At 48.2% G+C, this 25,605-nt stretch overlaps 1 protein-coding gene across 3 annotated transcripts in view; it reads right to left on the reverse strand.

Annotated features, from left to right (window-relative positions):
- Positions 1–1,598: 1,598 nt before the first annotated feature.
- Positions 1,599–25,605, reverse strand: part of FBXW11 (F-box and WD repeat domain containing 11) — a 58,547-nt gene continuing 34,540 nt past the window's right edge. For all 3 annotated transcript variants that reach the window (XM_042024618.1, XM_042024626.1, XM_042024610.1), the window contains 10 exons: positions 24,279–24,465; positions 23,422–23,512; positions 12,729–12,866; positions 12,053–12,171; positions 11,278–11,527; positions 10,099–10,217; positions 9,466–9,576; positions 8,855–8,933; positions 7,237–7,425; positions 1,599–3,929 (listed from right to left, as the gene is read on the reverse strand). In XM_042024618.1, the coding sequence (XP_041880552.1) occupies positions 7,264–7,425; positions 8,855–8,933; positions 9,466–9,576; positions 10,099–10,217; positions 11,278–11,527; positions 12,053–12,171; positions 12,729–12,866; positions 23,422–23,512; positions 24,279–24,465 (1,256 nt within the window). In that variant the 3' untranslated portion in view covers positions 1,599–3,929; positions 7,237–7,263. The remainder of the gene's footprint in view (positions 3,930–7,236; positions 7,426–8,854; positions 8,934–9,465; positions 9,577–10,098; positions 10,218–11,277; positions 11,528–12,052; positions 12,172–12,728; positions 12,867–23,421; positions 23,513–24,278; positions 24,466–25,605) is intronic.

Here is a 25,605-nt window from a genome sequence, read left to right on the forward strand (position 1 = left end):
CAGGAAGGGCCTGGAGCTGCTGCAGCCAGGCCAGAGGAGGCTCCAGCATGATCCGAGGGATGGAGCAGCTCTGCTGGGAGGAAAGGCTGCGAGAGCTGGCATTGTTGAGCCTGGAGAGGAGAAGCTTTGGGGTGACCTCACTGGGGCCTTGCAGGGCCTGAAGGAGCTACGGGAAACCTGGAGAGAGACTGTGGGAAAGGGAATGGAGGGACAGGACACAGGGAATGGCTTCCCAGTGCCAGAGGGCAGGGCTGGATGGGAGATTGGGAAGGAATTGTTCCCTGGGAGGGTGGGCAGGCCCTGGCACAGGGTGCCCAGAGCAGCTGGGGCTGCCCCTGGATCCCTGGCAGTGTCCCAGGCCAGGTTGGATGGAGTTTTCCTCTGGAATTTTGCTGCTCTAACCCCATCCACAGGCAGCCCCGGGAGTTTGGGAAGGGCTTGGTAGGAGATGCTGGGCCTAAATGAGACCCTGGTGCCTGTGGGGGCCCCTGAAACCCAGCCCTGCCCTCCTTGCCCACCCTCCCAGGGCACTGCCCAGCACCACGGGCACTCCATGCTCAGGACAGCATGTGGCTCCCATCCTCTGGTGGGAGGGGAGAGTCCAAAGGGGCCCCAAATCACTCCAGGATGGGTGGGAGCACCCAGGGGAGCAGGGCCTCCACAACTTCCCTGGGAAGTCCTCTGGTGGGAGGTAACAGGCAGCTGCTAAAGGCTGCAAGGGGAAACCCACAGAACAACTGAACCCAAAGGCCACCCAGGTGAGGTGGAATGGAAAGCCTGACCTCAAGGTTTACACTGCAGCTCCATCCCAGAGCTTTTGTGGCTTATTTGGATAATGATACCCAGCAAGGCCTTCAGAACCTCTGTGAGGAGCTCTGCCAGGCTGCACTTCCACAGAGCACTGCTGGCACCAAACAGAGGGCACTGGACTCACTGCCCGAGGGCAGCCTCAGCCTGAGCAGCAGCAACGCTGCTCCCAACACTCCTACCCAGGATCAGGAGTGGGGCAAGGAGAGCAAGAGGTCATCTGCACTGGAGACATTCTGAGGCCTGGCTTTGCCAGTGCTGAGCCAGAACTGCTCATTTGCTTAGCACAGAGTTTATGACACCTCCAAAACCATCTCAGGTCAGTGCCTCCCAGACACCCACCAAACCCAAAAACTGAACAAGTCACTGCACAGCAGCTGAAGAAAGCCCAAGGCAAAGCTTTTCCTGAGTCAGAGCAAGCTCTGGAAGACTGCATTGCTCAAGACATGGAGATTCCTTCAACAAGCCAGGAGATGGGTAATACTGTAAAAATTCTATCTGCGCCCTTGGTAAAGGAAGAGAAGATCCTTGTGATGTTCCTGCAGAGGCAGTGGGGTTCAGACCTCTGTGATGGGTGAGTGAGCTCAGCTCCAGCTCTCACTGCTCCTCCCAGAGTCTGCCCCAAGAAAGGGAAGGGTGGAACAGCAGCTGCCACCACCCGTGTCAGAGCAGGGGCTGGGCTGGAAGGGCAGAGACCCCTCCCATCAGCCCAGGCTGCTCCAGCCCATCCTTAACCCACCCCGACACCGAGCTCTGCTGAGGTGACATCACTCATCCGTTCATGTGACAAATTAAGTTCAAACTTTTTTTTATTAAGCACATTCCACAGTACAAAGCTTTAGATCATGAACGATATCTGTACAATTTAACAGTTTCAAGAAGCTGTTCATACACCAACTTTCCAAACAGATAATTGGCAAACATAATTACAAGTTAGAATTAGACTATCCCAGTGCTTTGAAACATTAATATCGCAGTAATGTACAGTTGCTCAATTATGGTTAGCAAAACAAAGTCCAGAGTGCAGCCAGGATCACTACCATGAATCCCAGGAGTCGAGTTCCTTGGGTGCCAATCACAAAAGTCCACTGCTATGTTACACAAAGCACAAAGAAGTTTAGACTGCATGTTCAAATATCATTATCTCCCAAGGAAAAACAGGAATTTAAATCTTACACATGCATTTTTAAAAAAAGGACTCCGCTCTTCAGAAACAAAGAACCTTTTTCTTCAGGGCTGCAACAGATGTCTCTTTTTTAAACAGTTTTAATATTAAAGCTATTAGATGAGAAGGGTAAAGTAAGACACTTGCACGAACTACTGTCAAGCTTACCAAAAAGTGACCTCATGGACGCTCAGGAGCGAGTTTACTCTTCTGGACTTCACCACATTCGCTCATCTCGATGAATAAATAGCTGGAGTAACACGGGGATGGGAGCTGGGCTCCCCGGGAAGGGCGGGAGGGGAGCCCTGCAGTGCCCCCGGGGAGGGGCTGGGCTGGTGACACCTGGAGCTCCCCCGCTGTCCCTCGGCACCGCGCAGGGAAAGGCAACAACCCAAGAGAGCCAACACTGCTGCCAGCACAGAACAGCACAGGACGGACACAGAGCCGGGGAAGCGCGGCACGGCCCGCGCCAGCCGCGCCCGCCCAGGGCGGCGGGGACAGAAAAGCCACGGGGCCGGTGCCGATGGGAAACTCACTTTGCATTGCTCCACGCCTCCTCCTGACCCAAGGACAGCGCAGGGGGGTTGTGTGACCACACAAAGGGAAGGGGACACTGTGAGAACTGAAGAAGCAGCTATGGAGGCTCCCTAACAAAAGCCTGGAGGAGCCAGGACACGGCAGCCGATCCTCCCGGGAACCCAGCACGGGCACAGGAAGCAGAGCGGTGACTGGAAGGAGCTCCTCTCCACCGTCAGGAAGTGTCACAAACCAAACATAAATAAATGGAACTTTGGCCCATGGTTCTTCTCCACTGAGCAGCCACACTAATGCTACCGAGGACATCAGCGGGGGCTGCGAGGCCCCACTGGTGTTAGAGACACACAGCTGCAAATCCCGCGGCACAAAAATATAAGATACAGAACATAAATTAAACAGTTTTTAATTTTTAAAAAGTTTAGAAATTACATTTTAAAATATGTAGTTCCCATTAAAAAAAAACCAAAAATGAAACAAAAAAAACAAAAACAAACCCAACTAATGAATACTGAAAACCTCCTTTTGCGAGACAATGTCTAGGTAATCATGTCACCACCAGTGCCAGGGGTCAGGATGTCCTGCTGCCAAGTGCCACCACGCTGAGTGTTAGTGTGAAGTGTCAGGACATCCCGAGCCTGGCACCAGAGGCTCTGCTGTATGTACAAGGTATCTACATGCTTACACAGTATCCGAGATGAGGGAAGCACACAGGGAAGGAGGGGGGACTACAGCAAACATCAGGAAGCGCAGGACGGCGAGTACAGAGCACAGGGCAAAGGAAAAGACAGTGCTATACAACTAGCTCAGATAACCTAGCCTGAATTGCAGGGAATCTTTAATTTAAAAGAAATTATTGGTGCAGAAACAAGTAAACTGTAATCCAAAAATATTACTGAGCAATTCAGAAATATTTCTAAGAGTCCAACGTACACCTATGGAACAGAACGGGCTCTGAACCTGCCATGGGGAACGCCTAAAGGACAGTGGTGACTGGAAAGCAAAGCTCTGTACATTCTGGGCATGTGTTTGGCACCCAAATTTCATTGGAGAATGTTTTTTTTTTTCTTTAAAGTCAGACAAAAGTGCAAAGCAATATAAATTAGGCCAAGTCCTTTCTTGACTTCCGATTTATATCTGAAAAACAAGCCATCAGAGTTCAGTTTCTACGGACAATTTACATGTGAAGCTTTGGATTTCTCACAGCAGGGAAGGATAGGCTTCTGAAATTCATCTACTCCAAGTCAGTGAATTTGTAGCAAATTCAAAGACGACCACTGAGAGCAGGAAAGATTAAGAAATTTAGATATAGAATTGTGCTGCTTTGCATCTACACAGCATCTAGAACCAATTCTGACTTTAGCTGTCAATCATCTTCAGGCATGTAGTAGCCAAAAATCCAGTAGTTCAAGACTGTGGAACCCTGAAAAAGACAAAAGACAAGTGAACTGAGGGGAGGCACAGAGCAAACAGCACCCAGAGGTGCTCAGGCCCACAGCAGCCTTTGCATCCAGGCTGAGAGGGAAGGGCAGAGCACTGTGACACTCGTGCAGCACAGGGAGGGCTGCTGGCCAGAACTCCCCACTGCAGCCCCTCCTGCAGGGGAGCTGCCCCCAGGGGCTCTGGGGTGTGCTCCGAGCTCCACAGCAGCAAGAGCCAGGCTCTCCTGGGCCTTGGCAGTGACCCACAGGCAGTTCCCTTCCACAGAGGCAGAGGCACAGCCCTGGTGGGCACAGCCAGGGACCCTCCAGCTCAGCCCCCAAACCCCAGTGCTGTTCACTGAAACAGCGACCATGGGGACTGTCCTTTATTCCTCACACTGCAGAGCAAGAGTTCTGCACAGGAGGCAAGTTCAGCTGCTTTAATACATGAGCAGCTTTTAGGAAAACACACAAAAACCTCAAATACTTTGATACTCCCATGACCTTTTCCAGCCTGATAGCTCCATTATCAGCTTGGAGGCAGGGTAAGGTCTGACTGTAATTAAATCTGAGCTTTGGTTTTACCTGCCACTTCCCAAAACCATCTTTATGGACTAGGGAGAACTTCCCTCTTCTGATATGAAATTCCCATGAAAGGTTAAAACATCCTTAGGCAATTCCCCTCAGCTTCCCTTCCCTCAGCCCAAGGGCTAATGCTTAATACCAGAATATTAGACTATCATATGGGAACAATTTTTATCATGTTACAATAAACAACAGGAATTCAACAGAAAGCAATAAAACTCTCACAGCCAACTGCCAGGACTGTCAAAAATGATCCACTTTGAAGAGCCTCACATTGCAAAGCCTGTAAAAACGTGTGCAGGGCTGCTTCAAAATTCACAAGACTGTGATGTTTGAAAGCTTATAAAACTGTTTCATTAAATGTCATGATGAAATATTAGCTGTTTGACCAAAATTTTATATAGATTTAGGGTTTTTGGATTCTGAAGTCAGACAAACCTGTCAAAAAGTGACATCACAGCATCTCTGCAGTAGAGGAAATAGCTGTTCAGGGAATGTCATTACCAACACCAACAGCTCCCAGGATGAGGGGCTGCGTGGTCCCAGCTGTGCCTCCCAGGCCAGGCAGACTGAGCTGTGCAGAAGTGCCAAGTGTGCAGGATGTGAGCAGCAGAACCCCCTGCCAAAGGCTTCTCACACTGTCCTGGCCAATCCCAAAGACAGAGCCGGGAGGGCCACGTGAGGCACCAGCACAGTGCCGAGTTCTTGACCTGAGGGAGCGGCTGCAGCTGGGCCAGGGCAGGCTCAGGCTGGAGAGCAGGGAAAGGTTCTTCCCCAGAGGGTGCCGGGCACTGCCCAGGCTCCCCAGGGAATGGGCACGGCCCCGAGGCTGCCAGAGCTGCCAGGGATGCCCAGGGTGGGGTTGCTGGGGTGTCTGTGCAGGGCCAGGAGCTGGAGGGATGATCCTTGTGGGTCCCTTCCAGCTCAGGACAGTGTATGATTCTGTGTCTCTTTTGCCCTTAAAACACACTGTGTGGCTTTTATATGAATCAAAACTAATAAAAGAAGCCTGCCCAATCTGTAATTTAAAAACAGAATTTGTCCATCTCAAATTATCATTTTAGTCAACAGAACCAAGCACTGATGCAGGACTGGAAGGTAGATGGAGACTGTTGACAAAATGCAGCCTGTTCTACCTGCCTGAAAAGGCAAGAAAAATAAAAAACAGAATTACTCACAGAAAGGAGGAAAACAAGTTTTCCATTGAGAGGGAAAATCATTCAGGTTCAACAAGCCTTGGAGGCCCCACAGCAGCAGCTCACTTAGGTCTGGATCCAGTGGCACAAAGCCAGTGCCAGGAGCAGGACACAGTCCCTGGGGATGTGTCAGTGACAGCATCCAGCTTTCCACACGGATGCATTTACATCCTCTGGGATCAAACACACAAGGCAGGCAGTGCTAGAGGCCCTGGCTCCTTGGGGAGTTTAGGAATTATGTCCTATGGAGTTGTTTTTAGCCACTCCCACCCTGTACCAGCATCCTCAGCAGTTCAGCCTTCCCAGCTGTCCCTGTCCCGCCCCAGGAAGAACGAGCCAGTCCCTGAGTTTCACTAAGCCACCCCTGCAGCAGTGCTCTTAAAACCTGCTGTGAGGGGAAGGTTTAAGTGGGATTCTGCACATGGCTCATGTTCACAGCATCAGTTCTTCCTTATTCCAGGGCCTGATTACAGGAATGCTGAGAGGCAGCTCAGCCTGGCAATGGCCAACTGCTGGCTCAGAGCCTCCCTGCAAAGCTGTATGCCAACAGATTCAAGTGTCAGATCCAGAGAGGGCACTGCCCTGGCGTTTTTAAAAGGAGTTCAGTAGCAGGGAAGGCAGCCAACAATTCCTGAGGTGAAAGAAAACTCTTCTTTAAGCAGGAGCACCTCAAAGTGTGTCTGCACAGGGGAAGGGACTTCCTAGCCAGATGCAGAGATCCTGCAGGAGTGCAAAAACCTGAGGAGCATATTGCCACAGCAGGGACAAATGTATCCAGAGAGATAATGAGAATCCCTTCTTACAGGAAGGCTTTCCACACCATGTTTAAGCAAAGTATTCATTATCTACTTCAAATAAAATAAATCCTTCCTGTTGGGGCCATGTCACTCCCAGCTCCTCTTGTTGTGGTGTCTCCAGTTCCTTGGAAGCACTGGCAGAGCCTGCTGTGCTTTGGAAGGGCAGTGCCTGTGTTTCTGAGTCCCAGCACTCACAGGTGTATTTTGAAGTGCAATTGTTGGCAGCAATAGAGAGGAAAAGAATCCACACTCCCAACAAAGGGCTCTGAGCAGTGCTGGTGAGCTCTGAGCTTCCCCTGCCACTTGTGCTTCTCAGGGAGCTGCTGCTGCTGCTGCCCAAGGCTCAGATCCCTGCAGAGGCCCTGCACTGCTCCTTCCACAGCTCCCCACAGCCAGCACGTACACGGAGAGCTCCAAACAGCTCCAATTTCCTGGCACAGCTGGAATGCCTGTGCCATACACCAAGCCTCCTCGATTCCCAGGAATGCTGTGAATACATGACAGCTCTCTAACATGCCTGAACACCCAGTTACAACCAGGAGGGATTACAGAAGGGGGTAAGCCAACAAGACATGCTGGAGCATGACCACACAAAGACTAGATAGGGAAAGGAGTGGCATAAAAAGGTTTTATTTTCTTAAGGAGAACCTCAGCTTGTTTAACTAAGCCAAGCTGCAGGCAGAGGGAACATTTCAGACATTTCCCAGATCCAACAAACGAGGGAGCCTTACCTTCTGAGGGCAGTAAAGTGCAGACTGTTATCTGGAGATGTAGGTGTATGTTCTAGATGGAGAGCGGGTCTCGTTCTGGGCACTCGGTGGCACATTTAAGAAATCCCAAATCAGAATTGTATCATCATGGGAACTACTAATGATCTGAAATTCATCAAACTGGAGCCTAAAGACACGTCCTGAATGTTCCTGTGGGCAAGAGGCAAGCAGTCAGCAAGGCAAGAGGGAAACACTGCAGAGCACTGGTATCACACAGCTATCTGGACACACAAAGTGTGTTCAAACTCTGCTGTGCTGACTAAAAAACCTTCATAATTACACACACATTTAAGGAAAGCTGCTTTTGTATGAGAATTCTTCACAGAAAACACACGGCTCTCAAATCCAGTGCTGTACCCTGAGCCTCCCTTGGTGGGGCCAGCCCAGCCACAGGCTGAGATTGTTCCAGACAGAAGCTGCCCAACCACCAAGGAGCAGCAATTTCTGCCCCTGGCTGGCACTGATGCTCTGCCAGGGCTCCTTCTCCTGCAGAATTCTCTGCTGGATTCTGCTTTTGTGCAGCCCCAAAAGAGCACATCACAGCTCCACCCTGCTGAGAGGATCCTCAGGGCTCACACACCAGCCAGGAGTTCAAACGCTGCCGTAAGAAGGGGAGTACATGCTCCAGCAGCTCTTCCAACAGATCTCAAAGTGGCACCAAGAAGCCCAGAAAAGGCTCTCCCCTTAGTCCTGCTTACCCATTCTCATTAAATTTAAAGTGAGGACTCTGCCTGTATTGGAGAACTAACCCAAGCTGGCAGAGCGATCCCAAACTCCAACCTGAGCTACAGGATACCCAAAGAATACAGAAACAACTTTTTCACTGAAACTAAACAGAAGAATAGTTAAATCTTATCTCTATATCAAGACAAGTGAAGAGAAAGAAAAAGGAGAAGCATTTCCAGCCACATAAGCACTTCCCCAGGTGTTGGAAAGACCAAGCACATGCATCACCTACAGTCAAGGACTCTGAGTTGCTACAGGCTTGTCAAACTGACTCCTGAAGTAGAATTCCACACACATTTGGGTGAAAAGAACAAGGAATTCTTTCCCCCATCTATTTTTAATTAAGTCTGCTGTCACAAGCCAAACCCCTCATTACAAAGAAAAATATAACTTAAGCAACTTAAGCCTTAAATGACAGTCCTCTGAAGGGCTGAGAGCTCCTGTGGCAATCTGCTGGACTCAGCCTCCCCTCCTCCCCCTTCCCAGCTCTTCCTTCCAAAGTGAAGGTTACCAGAAAACTTTGGGAAAGGCTCACAATATTCTTGCCCCCTTTTTAATAAGAGGAAATTTAAAACCAGCCCTACAGAGATACTAGGGAAACACACCAATACCCAGAGTGATTTGATAAAGTATCATGATGATTTCTTTTTCTTTTAAGAGTATTTGAGAATCTCAAACCAGAAAAATTTGATCTTTCATTTAAGGTCAGATGCAAATCATTCAGGATATGACAATACAGTTTTCTTCATTCTTAAGCACTACGGACTTCATAAACCATCCTGGCATTCCCACCTGTCCCACAATAATGCACTAAACACCCCAGACAACCCCCAATTAATTAACTTTTACTTACCACTAACGTACGCAAGCATAATGTACTTGCTGGAGCACGAGGGTCAAGAGCAGCTTGCAAGTCCCAAACTTTAATTTTGCTGAAAGTAAGATAAGAAAATCATTATGAAAGCATAGAAAATAACATCCAAAGCCCTGGAAAGCTTGCCAGGTTTTCCCTATAGCTAGTTCCCCAGGATCAAGCACATTGTGAGAAATACTAATGCTCAAGCTTGTAAAAGCCAGGTAGTTTTGTGTTTCTTTGCAGCAGCCATTCCAGTGATGGCTCTGTGATGGCTGCGACAGACAACCTGACAAAGCACACACAAACCCCTCTGGAATGTGGGAATGAAGCTGGGCCCACCAACCCCAGGCAGACACTGACCCCAAATAAAAGGCTACAGACAAACCCAGTTCCACAATTGTTTTCACTAACTCTCCAGGCAGAGGAAGAAATGGAGAATCTGGATGTGGATGTAACTGCCATGAATTCACAATGCACTGCAGACACTGAGCAAGCCAGAGGTGCTCATGGAAGGGGGTCCTGCCCTCAGCCCCACAGAAATGGTCTGAAGACTCCTGAGAGCCCCGCAAGAGAAAAGCAAAACTTTTCAGAACTGCTTTCAAACCTACCCATCGTAGGCTCCACTAACAATCCTCTTGTTGTCAAACCTGATGCACCGAACCAGCTCTTCGTGGCCTTCTAATACTCTTAAACAGGCACCACATTCAATGTCCCAGAGCCTGGGGAGAACACAGGAGAAAGGCTGATTCCCACACCCAGGGTTAAGCATCTCCTGCCTGGCTTGCTGTGGGAGGTATGTAATTTGCTTAAAAAGGTGTGTCATTCAGAGCAGCTGCAGTACATGTACCAAAATTAATGCAAACATTCAAAAGCACATGCAAGTAAAGCTCAGCATTATTCTGAGAAATTCGAACAAGTTTTTTCTATTCTCTGTAAACCACTGATTAGAAGTTCAGAAAATAAGAAAGCCAGAGATCAATGTCTTCCCCATCTCTCCCAGCAGAAGACACGGTGATATAGCAGCAGATAAGAGGCTTTGTTCACTTTGAAACCTGAGTGTCCCACTCTTTCACGGGGTAGTGAAACGTTTACTCCCACACTGAGGTGAGCCCCATTCCTAAACCATCTGCTCCAACGGCAAGCCACGCCAAGGAAGTTTTGCCAGCATCCAAGTGCAGGGAAATCGTGTTCTCAGGTGAGAAGGCCCCTGTTACACAGGGCCAGCAGCTCGTGGCACCCACCTGATGGTGTTGTCCGAGGAGCCACTGACCACGAGCCGGTCCCGGTACTGCAGGCAGGCGATGCCGCGCTTGTGCCCGTTCAGGGTCCGCACAAACTCGCACGTGCTGGTGCTCCACACCTGGGGACACGGGACAAACCCCTGAGAGCTGCACCAAACAAGGCTTCTGCAGTGCAGGAGAAGCCACTACGAATTCACAGACAGAAAGGCCTGAGGCTGAGCTCTGCTGGACAGAGCAGTGAAAACCCACAGAGCATCTTTAGAAGCAAAGAGCAGGGCCTGGGCCCCAGTGGGGACCCAGCAGCGACACTGAGAAGAGCTGGGGGCTGTATATAAAATATTTTCAGGTGGCAGAGACTGCTCCAAACGATTTCAAAAATTTGATTACACTTGGTAAGTTAAGAATCGTTTTTAAGAATGGAGTTATCAAATGCAAAACTCTCACGTTTTTTACCAAAGAAATTACTAGGAAGCTTTTAGTAAGAGAAGGTCTGAACGTGGCCTTTAAGCTTGGTCTTAACATTAAAGGATTCAATCAACTTTGCCCATTTTTAATGAACTGTAATTGAAGTCGTAATGCAGAATATCAAGTGGCTCATTTTCCAACACAGAGTGCAGCAGGATCTCTGGCAGAGATTTGGACATGGAACTGCCAAGAACCTCTTGGCCCAGGCTAAGGCAGCTCTGGTTCCCAGAGGGCAGGGTGGAAATGCCTTTGTTATATTAGTGCACTCTGGGTAACTCAAATCTTCTGGTATGTAACAGCCTTCAAATCCAGCCTCTGAATCCTTCAGACATGGCACAGCCTGGCTGAGCTGCTGGGAAGGCGTGGTGAGGAAAGGCACTGCTGAGGAATTTCACGTCTGGACAGAACTGCCAAGTGAAATTAAAAATACCACTGCAAAAAGGCACAGGATGTGCCACATTTAACAGAGCAACTGATCTCCAGACTAAGAGTTCAAACAGCAAATGGGCTTTGCTTTTCTGCAGCTGTACAACAGAAGCCATGAAAATATTCCAGTGCAGCTGTGTGCCCAAAGTCACCAGCAGCCAGCGAGAGGATGCTGCTCACTGAGAGACACCAGAAAGGCGCAGGGCCAGAACTGCTCCTGAACCCCTCAGCTGCTCCAAGTCTTTCCTTGGGAGCCACACGGCCCTGGAGCAGAGCTGTGCCACTTGCCTTGATGGTCCTGTCCCCCGAGGCTGACACGATGTACTTGTCATCGAAGTCCACCACGTTGACCGCAGCCCGGTGTCCCACCAGGACGCGGCGCAGGGTGATGTCCGTGGGGGAGGCCATGTCCCACACGGCGATGGACCTGTCCTTGGAGCACGTCACCATCAGCCCATTGCTGAACCTCAAATGGAGCACAGCCTCGTTGTGGTGGATCAGCGTGTTCAGAACTTCACCTGTATTTACATCCCAGACTCTGCGGGAGAGAACAGCGTTATCCCAAGGGAAGCTGATGGCTCTGCAGGGTATGAACATGCACAAGCCTGCTCTGGTCTCTAAGGGAGAGCTTTGGCTGGCTAAGCCCTGGCAGGGCTTGGGGAAGGCAGGAAGATGGTGCTGGAAGTGTCCTCAGTGCCAGCAGAACTGCAGTCAGGCAGTGCTCCTGGGTACTGAACACCCTCTCAATAACAGTCACAACTACAAGATGTCAGAGGGAAACCCTAACTAAATAAATTATTGTATAGTTGGCCATCAGCCACTCCAAAACTTCAGGATATGCCTTGAATCCCTTAGGTCATATTCCTTCAAAATTCCTAATGCTAAAAGAACAAAATAGATTTGGAAATAAAATTTATTTAATATGATGCTTTGCCAAATATGAATATCTTGCTTCTGGAATACAAATATCACCTTTATCTTAGGGATGTTTTCTGATATTTAGAGATTATTGAAAATATTCCCAGCCCTGATATTCAAATTATTTCTGTGCAAGAACATTCACCTCACTGTAGAATCTGAAGATCCAGTTACAATAACTCTTTCATCATATTGCAGACAAAGAACCGAGCCAGTATGTCCCGTTAATACTTTCAAACATTCCAAGCTTGTTTTGTCCCAAATCTGTTAGAAACAAGAAGGGTAAATGGTTTAGCAACATCAAGAACATGGATCCAAGACTTGAACATCGTCACAGCTACAAAGAAGGGAGGAAAACCAGGGACTTCCATGAGTCGTGAGTCTGTCCCATCAGTGGGTCTTGTCCTTCCCTTTAGCTTAAGGAAGTTTTGATGTAAGTTTTTGAGAGAACAGTAAAATAACCAGCCCTCATGAGGAGATCAAATCCTGTCTGGCCAAAGGAGTGCCAGGGAGGATGAGCATGGAAGCAAACTCCTGGCAATCAAACAGCCACAGCCAGAGACAGCAGCACAGAGACCTCCCCCCTCCTGTGGGAACACTGATTTCAAGGCACATCTTTGCAGTCAGTGGAAGGGATCCCTGGCAGTGCCCCAAGCTTCCAGAGCACAGTGCAGGTAAGACTTTGCCAGGCTCAGACATCCCACCCTCACCAACCACACGCACACACACAGGGTCCCATCAAGAGACACCAAGGAAGCACAGGCAGCTCCCCAGGGCAGAGCCCACTCACCTGCAGGGAAAGGACAAAGAGAAGTGCTCACCTTAATGGAGTTATCTCGTAGGCCACTGATGATCTTCTCATCATCATACTGTAAACAGTAGACCCCTTTGCTGTTCTCGGAGCGGCACTGGATCCTTTGCAAGTTGTGCCTCCCACACCTCCAGTTGGATTCTATAGTCTGACCAGAGGGCAAAAACAGGAGTTGGGCCTGAGGCTGGAGCAGGACTGTCCCACACCCCACCAGCTTCCCACTTTTGCACACACCATCCTTGAATTTGAAGGATATACAACAAATATCTTCTCCTGCTCCCAATAAATACACACAAACCACAATGAATTAGAATTAGCACTTGTGTAATTTGTCATGACAAAGGCTGTGTTTATGGAGGAAATCATGGTCAACCAACCCTAATGAGAATTTCCCAAGGAGCCATTACAGAGATACATTCCAGAACCCTTTGGTTCCCCCCATATTTAGGCGACCAACCAACAAAAGCAGCAAAGATGAAACCAGGAGCTCACATATCCAGCCTCACCTGAGTGACCAACATTACAGAACTGCTGAGTCCAACACGTGGGTGAAGGGATTTCCTGGGCCTTCCCTTCCCCTACCCAGCCATATCACCCATAAATTGTAGTTACACACCTTGGAAAGGGGTTTGACAGATGAAACCCTCCTGAAAGTACCTAAAACCTCGATAAAAATAAAGCTCACAGGAACTATAAGGTTTCAAATAACCCAAACCTGCTTTCCTCCCCCCAGTTAAAATCTGTGGAAGGGTAATTCTCAACATTTTGATTCTGAGAGATATTTTTAAGGAAAGAGACCTGACGTGCCTTAAAAAGCTGCAAACTATTTCACAGCAGAACCAGCATGATTTTCAGGTCTTAATCAGCTTTATTCCTTGTTGGAAAACCGATGCTGGGTTCAAAGAAATGTAGGGGTTTGGACAGGAAGATCCTAACTCAACCATAAGAGAATCTGTGCCCAGAACCCCAGGCCAACACCTGCAGCACCTGGGCATGCTGGGATGCTTTCACCTTCCAGTACAGGCACCAGAACAGGCCATCTGTTTAGTTGTTTCCCTGAGATTCTTCCCAAACACTGCATGGAAACCTGGGCAGAAGCTGACAGACTGTCAATTTGCTTGGAAAAGCATATTTATTACATAATCCTAACTTCCAAAGCAGTAGCAGGCACCTCTGCAGCTCCTCCAAGACTAAAATTGACTGAACCCTCAGTAAAGACAGAAGTGGAGTGTGACTGTGACATCCCAATTCTAGGAAAACATGTCTGCTTCAAGGGAAAACTGTCTTTCCACTTTGTTTTCCATATGTGTGCTCCTTCAATTGTCTCCCATTATGAAATTTGGAGAGAATTATACCCAGTCCTAATACAAACCTGATGTGCCCCAGGAATTCGTCTAAATCATAAATGCTAAGAGATCCTTCTAGAGGAGCAGCTGACAGGTCACTCATCCCCTCTCATTCCCTTCCAATCTGGTGGGGAAGCCGATGGAATCAGGACAGTGAGGGTGTCGGTTTGGGATAAGCTGTCCCGGCCAGCCAGTGCCCTGCTGATGGTCACACTGGGACCTGGGCTCAAACCTGACACTGCTCTGGGTCAGCCTTGGAGGGAACAGCCCAGCTCATCACCTTCCTTGCTCAGCATGGAATGCAGGCTTGGAGGGGGAAGGACAGGCAATTCCCAAGCTTTATCTCATCTGGGCTAGGAGAGCAGGACTGCAGCTCATCAACTGCTCTGACCCTCAGAAACAGGAGAGGACTGCAGGCATTAACAGCAGGAGCCAGTATAATTACAGATCTGAAGGCAGCAGATTTAAATGTGCAACAGTAACACTGGAGACAGAGGAGATAAAGCATCAGAGATCCCAGTTGGCCAATTTCAATAGTTTTAGAAACTATTTATGTTCTGAACAGTCTTAAGGGAGAGCTTCCCCAAAGCCCTGTTCTTGGACAGCTCTGCACTAAGCAGTTGCACCAAGCATGTGCCAGAGGAGCCGGGAGTGCTCAAACTCCCCAGGAGCACTTCCACACTTCAGCTTCCTGTGACAACCACTGCCAACAGCTCCAGAACACCTTGGGAACCCCACAAATCACAAATGCTGCTGGTCACAGCTTCCCACACAGAGCAGCCCGCAGCGGAAGTGTGCTCACCAGGCACTCGGGACACGAGCTGGCTCAATTCTCACAGGTTCACTATAGGAAGCTACTTCAGCTGCTCCCCACAAGAAAATGCTGGCTTCAGATAAAGGCAACTCAAGTCTCGTGTGTATCTCTGTGAGGGCAGTAAGTCACATACAGGTGCACACTTCACTTCTGTGAGTAGATGTCATTCCATGTAGCCATTATGTGCTGTGGCTACTGTGGGAAAACAGTGCCTGTTTTTGGAGAACTTGTAAAATCCCCTCACGCTGCCTTAATTCCTGGGATGCTGGGAAAGCAGCCACGACACACAGAATGTACAGCAGCACTTCCCTGGGCAGCAGAGTGAAACCAGATGTGCACATCCAGAGAAATAACATTTGAGATGACTGAACAGACTGAGTGGGTGGGCAACTGGAGGACCCTCCGAGAGGAACATGGTTAATGCAGAACTGGCAACCACACAAAAGCTTCTGCTGTAGGGCATTTCTGGTTGTTGCTCCATGGTGCAGTGAGAGAAAGTCTTCATCTGCACCCTCCTGCCAGGAGATATCCTAACTGGATACACCGAGCAGGGAGGACAGCAGGTATGAGGGGTGAGATCACTGTGCTTATGGACCCTTAAAGCACCAGGGGGTGAGGGCTGAAGAATCCCACAGTTTATTTGCGTATCTGTGGTTCCACACCAACACCAATATATCCAACACCCACTACTGCATTTTCTACAGATCCCTTCAAAAGTCTCCTCTGCCTCTGAACTCAGGTTTCCCAGTTAAAAGTAGAACAGTCTCCCGAGTTCACACCCCCAGTTTCTCACACTCTCCTAAAAGCTCACCGGAGCAACAGCAGCGAGGAGCTCACAAATGCTGCACAACCAACAAAATCTGGACATATAAGGGATAAATACCGAGCATTTGCCAAAGCATTTGCCACAGCAGGAGAGCCATTTGGCAGCTGAAGTGGTGCACAAATGGACTGAAGGAAAAGAAAGCATTTCGTGAGAAAAGTACAAATAGAAAATAGTCCAAGATGTAGAGGTATAGCCAAGCCTTGACCATGCCAGAATACATTCACTGGTGCAAAGATGCACAGTGAAAAAAATGCAATTCATCTGGATTAACAGCTGGAACACTAACTATACATTGGAAGTGTTAAGTATAATCTACTAGGAACAGGGGGTTTTTTTCCCATTGGATAATGTACACTATGTTCAGCTCCTTGGCTAACAATTGCATTTTTATCCTTGTGAATGTTATTGCAGAGTAAGTGGGTTTATCTTAATCCCATAAACCAAGGGGTTTCTGTTCCCTCTGAATACACAATTCTCCTACAGGACAAGGGGGGCAGGGAAAAGCAAAAGGAACATCCACATTTGTTACATATGTAGGGATTTCTCCTGACGCATTAGGCCATGAAAATCCAACCCTTTGTTCTTCTCATGCTTTCTTCAAAGGGAAAAAGGAAAATCCCTCCTGACTGTGGCAGAGGGAAGGCACAAATAAATGAACTTGTGTCACCAGGGTAGAGAGGGCTTAATAATTAATTCATGTTGAAGTTAAGAGGGTTTGATAAGCAAAGAGAAAATGACAGATTGGCCATGGCACGAGGTTCTCTGCACCCTCGAGGTCTTTCCTCTCTTGGACACTCTGAAGTCTATTCGGATGAAAAAGCAGCATCAAGCTCTTGAAGAAGGATTCCCCAGATCCTGGCTTGACTCTGGAATTCACTGCTGGGGCTCCAAACTGCTGAGAGACAGTGAGGGGCAAAGAGTTTTCATAGTGTCTGCATCAGCCTGAAGAAGAAAGGCTGTGAGATGTTAATTTCCTCGAGGGCTCGGGCTGCTCCCCAGGACTCTGCAGAGAAGTGGCTTTCTGGCTGGACTCAGCAAAGCATAAACAGCGAAGTCCAGAAATCCAAACTACTCTAGACCAAAAGGAAACAGAAGCTTTTCCTAGCAAGTTTCTCAGCAGAATTCAAGACCAAAAGTTCCTGATGTTTGCAGCTGCTTAGGTAAGATCCAGATGTGACAATACAAACTGAGGAGTATGACCCCTCTCTGCATGGGACTGATGCTCTAAGTACGGAGCTGCCCAAAGGCCACCAGGTACAACCATCCCTGTGCTCTGTCCCTTGCTGCAGCTTTGCTGATCCTCTTCTAAAGCCCCATTTTAAAAGCACAGATCGACCTTGCTGTGCTGAGTGAGATCAGTCTGGGCAGTGGAATATGCTGATGCCTTACAGAGGAAGAGCAGGCTTGGAGAAACTGCATCAAAGCCCACTGACAAGCAAGGATATAGAAGTGACTCTGGGAGAAAGCTGACAGTGTAATACTGACCCGTGGAACCAAGCCTGAGGAAAAGGCAGTTGGGTTCTCCAAGTGTCAAAATGCTGTTAGACACCTTAGGCGAACCAGATAAAAAAGGCAACATGAACTGCACTCTCAGACCCAAAGAACAGTCACTCAGGGACTGTCAACAGCATTGGGACTGTCTCACTGCCCAGGGTGCTGGGAATGCCTGATGTGCTGAGGGAGGCACAACACACCACTGAGGAAGGGCATGAGAGACAGGGATGACCCCAAGCGCAGCTGCACCTCGTCCCTGTGCTTCTGTCTCTGGAGGCTGTGCTGGCCAGCCTGAGCTGACATGAGCTGTTCTGCTTGCCCGGGTAACGAGTAAAGAATCCACTCAACTCCCACTGAGGAGTCCTGGAACAGGAGGATGCAGAAGGACCAAGCTGCTCGTCCCTGAAAGGTCTGTCCTGGGCACCAAGCCCCTCTGCAAACACAGCCTCCAAGCAGAGGAGCCCAAAGGGATTCCAGGGCAGCATCTTTTCCATCCCTGCAGCTGCCATGATCACAGTAACACACCCTGATGGCTCTGCCTGGTTTTCTCTCAGAAGATCTTCATTTCCACTGATTTCCACCACACTTAAGACTAAAATGTCAAGCTTTTATGTTACAGGTGCAACATCAATGCATACAGACCTTAAATGCATTCCTGCTTACACCAAGGCAATGGAGAAGTAACTGCTGTAACTGCCAGACCTGGAGAGGGAATCTTAAAAATACAAGCCAGTAACAACGAAAAGAGCTGGGGGTCCTCTGAGGCACTTTAGTGACACATGTATACCTCACCTGACCACAGTAATGCTGCTGAAAACCAAAATTATTGTACCTTTTTAGTTTCATTGGAGACAGTAACTCGGTTTATGCACAACACCATGGAAAGTACAAAGTTCACACAGTCACTGAGTATCCTCAGTTAGAAGGGACCCAAATGGATCATCAATCCAGCTCCTGGCCCTGCACAGGCACCCCAGCAACCCCACCCTGTGCACCCCTGGCAGCTCTGGCAGCCGCGGGGCCGTGCCCATTCCCTGGGGAGCCTGGGCAGTGCCCGGCACCCTCTGGGGAAGAACCTTTCCCTGCTCTCCAGCCTGAGCCCGCCCTGGCCCAGCTGCAGCCGCTCCCTGGGTGCTGTCCCTGGCCCAGGAGCAGAGCTCGGAGCTGTCCCTGCGCTGCCCTGGGCAGGAGCTGCAGCCCCGGGGAGCTCTGCCCTCAGCTCCTCTGCTGCAGCTGGACCAGCCCAGTGCCCTCAGCCGCTCCTCGGGCGGCCCCTCCAGACCCTTCCCCAGCCCCGGCTCCCTCCTTTGGACACTCTGGAGCAGCTTTGGATCTCTCTGATGTTGTGGCACCCAAAGTGCCCCAGCACTGGAGGTGAGGCTGCCCCAGCCCAGAGCAGAGCGGGACAATCCCTCCCTGGCCCAGCCTGATGTCCCCAGGACAGGGATGTCCCTCCTGGCTCCAGGGCACTGCTGACTCACATCCAACTGGCCATGGACCAGCACCCCCAAGTCCCTTTCCAGGGGCTGCTCTCCAGCCCATTTGTGTTAAAAAACAGGAGTAATGTGGGCAAAGGCAACCAAAGGAGCCAAGCCAGGGCCCCACCCCGTGGTTGGGGCAGCTGAAAGGGGAGTTCAGAGGAGAGAGCTGAAATCTGTGCCATGCACCACAAGAACTTGGTCCCTCCTGCTCCAAAGCCTCCCCTTTCCTTGGCCAGCTTCATTTTTAAGAAATGCTTTTTGGAAAGTGCCTGTGGAATAGAGATCTCAAAGGCTGGCTGAAAAAATTTCAAGGCATATAATGCTGACCAGATCCTCCCCACACATGCACATAGAATTTCTCCAGCATCATAACTAGAGCAGTACTAAACAAACCCATTTCCCTCAGAAATTATACCCTGCAACTTTCATAAACAATCATCTCCCAATGCAGGCAGGGACTTAGGGCAAGAACTGACTTTTTCCCCTTTTCAAACTGTTCCAAGGCTTTAAAATTTCAGTTCCAGTCCTAAAACCTGAACTTTTTCAGAAATCAGAAGAACACAGAGTGTTTATCTGATGGCCTGGCACCACATTTTCCTCAAGTCTTCAGAAAAACCACATTTTAATTCTCATCTTAATTAGGTGGACCCAAGTCTCCATGGAAACAAGCTGAGGGCACTCACCATGTGCCTCAAAGATAAGGGGAACATTTATGAAATAAAGTCTTCTCAACTCATCACCAGAAATAGATACCTGTGCTAATCCTGAGGGGACAACACAATAGTTGGCCGAGCTTCACAAATAATATGGAAAAATTCCAGGGACTTGGGACTCTGGAATCAGCAGGATTAAACTTCCCAGCCTGGCACTGTGCCTGTGGAACAGCCGACCCCACACAGGACACCCCGCTCCAGCCAGGGGCTCTCCACAAACAAGCTCTCAAACCAAGTCCAGTTTTCTAGGATAACCCCCCCCAAATCCAAATCCAAAAAGATTTTCCCTTTAAAAAAGCTCCTAAAGAACCCTGGCAGTTCAACATGTGACTTGGAGACGTTTGGAGGAACTGGACCACCTCTTGTGAAACTAAATCTAATTAAATATTTGGCTTCACAGTGGAGGTGGGGAGTAACCATCTCTTTCCAAGAATTTGGTTTCAGATCTCTGAATGTCCTCTTAATTTCAAATCCGGTGACTTCAGAAGTGACATTATGTTCCTAAAATGTGTTTGGCATGAAATAAACACACACTGGCACCACAACATTTCTGGAGAGGCAAGGGAAGCTCCCTCTGCCAAATCCCTGCCTGTGTTACCTTCAGCTACCACCACTCTGTGGTTGCATGAACTTTTGACCCACAAGTAGAGCCCAAGGGAAAGAATTCAAATTTGCTGTTTATCATTCCTCATTTTTCCTTCCAATTGTTAATTCAGGTTTGGGATTATTTTTCAAATTCTGACAGTCGGAGAGCACATTCTGCTTTGAGTTTATCTCTGCCCACAACCCAATTTAGCACCAGCTGCAGTAAATTCCTAACTCTCACCCTTGGAAACAATCTAGCAGAATTTGGTTAATCTTTGTGGTAAAATACCAACTGACAAGATTTTTGTGCTACATCAAATATATTTTACTGTATTAAAAAAAATGAAATCCTTTGGATTTGTTTTTAACAACAGGTATATAATTCTATAAATGCTAATATGGCTCCCTGAACTCTGACCTCTGAAAGAAACAGGAAGATCTTATTAAAGATCCAGGCAAATATTTGAAGAAAAAATATTTTGGTATTCAGAGACAAAATATTCTTCATCACAGCTAAGATGAAAGTCTTATTTAAGAGCTTCTGCACATTGCTGTGAAACATGGGAGAATGGGGAAAGTACAAAACTGTAGAGAGCAACTTCAGGCTTCAAAACAGGAAGAGGAGGAAAAAGTTAATCTTAAAGCTAAGTTTGGTTGTTATTGGTACTCACTCTCTACATTTTAAACAGTGTTAAAAGCTTCTTTTGACCGCCCTTTAGGGAACCAATTTGTGAAAAGTACTTTAAAGGGTGATTTATTTGAAAAATTCTAATAGACTTTTGGAAGTGGAAGAATTATTGGGCCCTTGACTATTAGCACAAACACCAACCCCTCTGCAAACAGCAATATTTCAGAGGACTTGGAGGGAATATGTAAGCAGGGAAACACCTGCTGTGGCACAATCCCCCTGTCCTGCTCTCCTGCCTTCCCTCCAGCCCAGCAGCTCCGAGGAACCGGGAGCAGGAAATGCACTGCCCACGCCAACGGAGCACTGGTGACTCTGGAATTAACAACTGCTTTTCAAACACACATTTCTCCACTCTGGAAAGAGACGCATTTCTTTCCTGGATTTGGGCAAAGAGAAGCTCCCCTTCCTCCTGCCCCAGGGAAGTGCAGAGGCAGGAGCCCAGAGCCAACAGGTGCTGGCTGATCCCGGGTTTCCTGCCCTTCCCAAGCGCGCGTGGGCCGTGGATGCTGGGAAGGTCATGCCACCACCCTCAATTCTACCCCAAGGGACTGACAGCCACTGAGGGCTCAAGCTGCTGTTCATGGTCTGTAGCCAAGCATGGAAGGGAAGGTAGAGAACTACAGGGGATTTTCCCTCACAGCCCTGATTCTGCTTCCCTGCTCCACCTGAGCCTGAGCCACCCCGGAGCTCCCGGCATGGCCAGGAATATTTAACAGCCTTAAGGACACAGGCATGAGATAGAAAGCACAGGAAGCACAGGCAGCAGCAGCTGGATTGCCAGGCAGCCTGGAATGGGCAGAAACCACAGCAACAGCTCCCAGTTTACCGTGTGCTCATTCCCAGGCTCATACCTCAGGGTGGTTTTTAATGCCTGAGGTTGGGCTCCAGCTCCACCCCACAAGCCCTGACTGCACACCCTACAGCCCCACAAGCAGCCACCTGAGCCTCACTGAATGGAAAATAAACAGCCACGAGCTAAAACTCAGAGAAACTTAAGGTTCAAAGGAGGCTTGAAAGTCTGGGTCTCTTGACTTGCAAGCACCAATGTGTTCCGTATCCATTTTGAATGGATGAGCTCTTGCTATCAGGCTGCACAGTGCAAATTTGTCTCTTAATTTGAGGTTTAATAAATTTATTGTTGATGTAATGAAATTTAGGATTTCTTTTTAAGAAACATGCTCATTACTACATTTTTAATGACCTACTCTTTTCCCACTCTCAGCTATTCAAAGACTGATAATTTTTTTATATTTATTATTGATATTGGAGATGAGAGAAGCACAAGGGCTTTGGTTTTTTCCTACTTGTTTCATCCTAGCAAGAAGTATTCAGTTCAGAAGCTCTGTTTCTGTGCACTGGAAAGCAAATCTACAGCAAGTAAAGAATCAAAGCATTAAAGAGCAGATTGGGATAATTCAAAAGGCCTTAGAAAGCCCTCAGAACACCTTCAAGGAGTCCTTCCATCTTCAGTGACAACAATGTCTACACAAATGTTCCACTTACGCAAATGAGATTCAGAAAAGTAACACTGAAAGTGTGAGTTACAGTAACACCAAACTGTTCTAGTGTTCTATGCAAAGGTTTTCATGCTGCTTTTTGCCCATTTTCTTTACAGAACTAGACCAGAACTGTGCAGAAAGCAAGAAAATATCACCCTAAAAGCTCTTAATCCTACAGGCTTCTTATCACCACAGTATCACTCTCCTTCCCTACAGGGAAAATACATCTTCCCTCAAACAACAAAGCAGATCATTCAGCTCACAGGTGAATATCAAGTTTGGTCATATTTTGCCTAGGGTGCATTTCATGCTCAGTTCTTTATCTTTAAATGTCTATAAATGATGTAGCAAGCTTTATTAAAAGGTATTTGGAAAGTACATTATGGCTGCCAGCAGAACCATTTTACAGCTGGGTTCAGAGTTCGGGATAATTTTGTTTCCTGAGTGCCATGCAACACAAATTGCCATTAGCCATTCTGCAGTGATTCCATTAGTTCACATCTGTCTTCAACATCAGAACACATTTCCCCACTAATGAATTTCAGACCAATAACTTCCCATCCTGAAATAAATCCATGACAGTCTGTGGTGTAACTTCAGAGCTTTGTGGTGGGTACAGCAAACACATAAAGACACATTTTCTCCTGCTGGCAGAACACTGGGATGATCCTGATTTATCAGAAATATTTCAAAACCACCAAGCAAGCTCAGCTCTGTAAACCTCAAAACAAGATAAGCAAAATTTTACATCTGAAGCTTCTTCACCAGTGATGCCCCTGTGGGTTCATCATCATAGGACTGATTATTGTTCCCATCAAACCACTGGAGAGAGGAAAAACCCCATATGGGGACCAAAGCTGTATTTACAACAGTCAGTCACTGCTGTAGAAGTAGTAAGTCACATTTTAAATAATTGGTGTTTAAGGGATCAACCTCAGATCACCTTCCAAGTGAGTGTGGCCAATACATTGAACATTCAGCAATACCTGGAATTATCTTGGAGTACTGTGTCCTAAACCTGCTATTGTATTAAAATCCAGAGTCTCAGAAGAGTTCCAAAACTCTTCAAATGCAAAAAGGATGGTGTTAACACCTAAACCACTGCACCTCCTGCGGCAGGGAGTTGCTGAGGGTGTTTTTTACATCATCCCAAGAGCAGCAGTGACACAGATTCATTGCTCCAACAATCACCACCTGTGGAACTCCAAAATCAGCACCATTATGTGTCCTGCAGATAGGACAGATCAGAACACCTACCTCTATATCCTGGATTATCTTTGGGTATAAGGACCTGTAAAATGAATTGGGGGGCCCATCTGTTGGTCTGTTTTTAAACAGGTACTGATCCCTAGAAAGAAGAAAAAACACAGTTTTCAGAGTACCACAAAGAATCCAAACTTCACAGGAATGCAAAGCCTGCCCAGAACAAACCCTGCGCACATATTCTCAGAAACACTTGGAAGAATTTTTAGTATCACTATTACAACCCTTGTGACTTTGCGATTTGACAAATATTTAAGCTGTCCAAGGTTAAAAAGATAACCGTGTTTTCCAGTTCTGATTCCCTGCTCCACAACTTCTTCAGGCAGCAGGGTGCCATCCCCTTGCTCTGTACGTGCCTTTGCTCAGGCACACCACTAGAGAGCACAGGGAAACAGGTTTCTGAAGCAGAACAGCCCTCCAGAATCTCGGGAAGGACAGGAAAACTCCACTGCCACAAAAAGCAATGGTTTCTCTTCGAGAGCCTTCTGCAGCCCAAGCTGCTACTTTACATTTTAAGGGGGGAAAAAAAGAAAAAAAAGTTGAATTGGAAATATTTCACTTGAGAAAAAGCCCTGCAGATGTTTTTTGAGACTTGATGGAACTGTTAGTTCTCCCTGCAAACCTGAAATTCCAAATTTGCACACACTCAAGCAAGAAAAAACGGTGACAGACATGGGAGCACAAAAGGGGACAAAGCCAGAGCAGAAAGGGGAGCTGACAGCTCTGGCCCCCAGTCCCAGCAGAGACCAGGAGCTCAGCAATACCCACTCACTATAAACTTGCTTTGGGCAGAGCTCATTCTGAGGGAATTTGTAAGGAGAGCAGTGCACAAGGTGAGTTCAGGTACTTACCAACCCCTCCTCTCTGAGAGCCCCTTCCAGAGCGGGTCTGTGCGTACCATTCTCTCAATGAGCTTTTTCCATAGCATTCCCTCCGAGATGACTCTCTGCCATTCCTTGCACACCAGCTCTGCTGCACACAGGGATCTGGCATCGAGATACGAAAGGATGTTTTCTGCTATGTGATCTAAGCCTTGCTCTACAAAGAAATGAAGGCAACCAGTCAGTCGGGGCACAGAGAACAAGCAAACCAGCCCTGTGAGACATTGACAATCCAGAGTTTCAAGGCACTGCAGGAACATGAGAACACTGTCATTGGTAAAGGCACTGGTTACAGGTGAGTGCACACAGATACACCAAAATATCTCCAAGGTTTTGGGCCTTTCCTGCTCTGCTCTGGCTGTTGGACCTTCCTTCTGCCTTGGAAGGACAATCAGCACAACAAGGCAGCAAAAGCAGAGTGGGTAGGCCCAGGGAGGGGATTGTCCCCTGCACTCTGCTCTCCTGAGATCCCACCTGGAGCAGGGATCACAGCTCTGGTGCCTCCAACATAAGGACATGGAACTGTTGGAGCAAGTCCAGAGGAGGCCATGGAGTTGCTACAGGGACTGGAGCAGATCCCCTACGGAGCCAGGCTGGGAGAGCTGGGCATGTTCAGCCTGGAGAGGGGAAGGTTGTGTGGAGACCTCAGAGCCCCTTCCATCGTCTGAAGGGGGTTCCTCTGCATCAGGAACTTCGAGTGCCAGGACAAGGGGGAATGGCTTCACTGCCAGAGGGCACAGTTAGACGGAATATTGGAGAGAAATTGTTCCCTGGGAGGGTGGGCAGGCCCTGGCACAGGGTGCCCAGAGCAGCTGGGGCTGCCCCTGGATCCCTGGCAGTGTCCAAGGCCAGGCTGGGCATTGGGGCTTGGAGCAGCCTGGGATGGTGGAAGGTGTCCCTGCCCATAGCAGGGGGGAGAAAGATGGGCTTTAAGGTCCCTTCCAACCCAAACCATTCTGTGTGGGTCTATAAAACCAAAATTCAACAGAATGTACAAGCAGGAGAAAGTATTTTGCTACTTGTGGGCACAGAATCCTTTTCCTCCTGAGCACACAATCCCAAAAGATGGTTGTCTTCAAGCACTGCTTTACTAAGCAGCAGCAATAAAAGGTTAAAATAATGATTCTTTGACTCTTCCCTCACATGTAACAATAGAGAATTCAACTCGGCACAGACAGGACTCCACAGAAGTACAGACAGAGCAGGGAAAGTGTGAGCAGAGATTATGCAGACACTTTCCTGCAAGGACATCTTTCCTATTTAATCCTTTCCATAATCTGCGCCTCCAGACCAGGTG

This window comes from Corvus kubaryi, unplaced genomic scaffold (assembly GCF_017639235.1).
Source record: "Corvus kubaryi isolate FWS band 111438036 unplaced genomic scaffold, C.kubaryi_AGA036_p1.0 128, whole genome shotgun sequence".
NCBI classification, from domain to species: domain Eukaryota; kingdom Metazoa; phylum Chordata; class Aves; order Passeriformes; family Corvidae; genus Corvus; species Corvus kubaryi.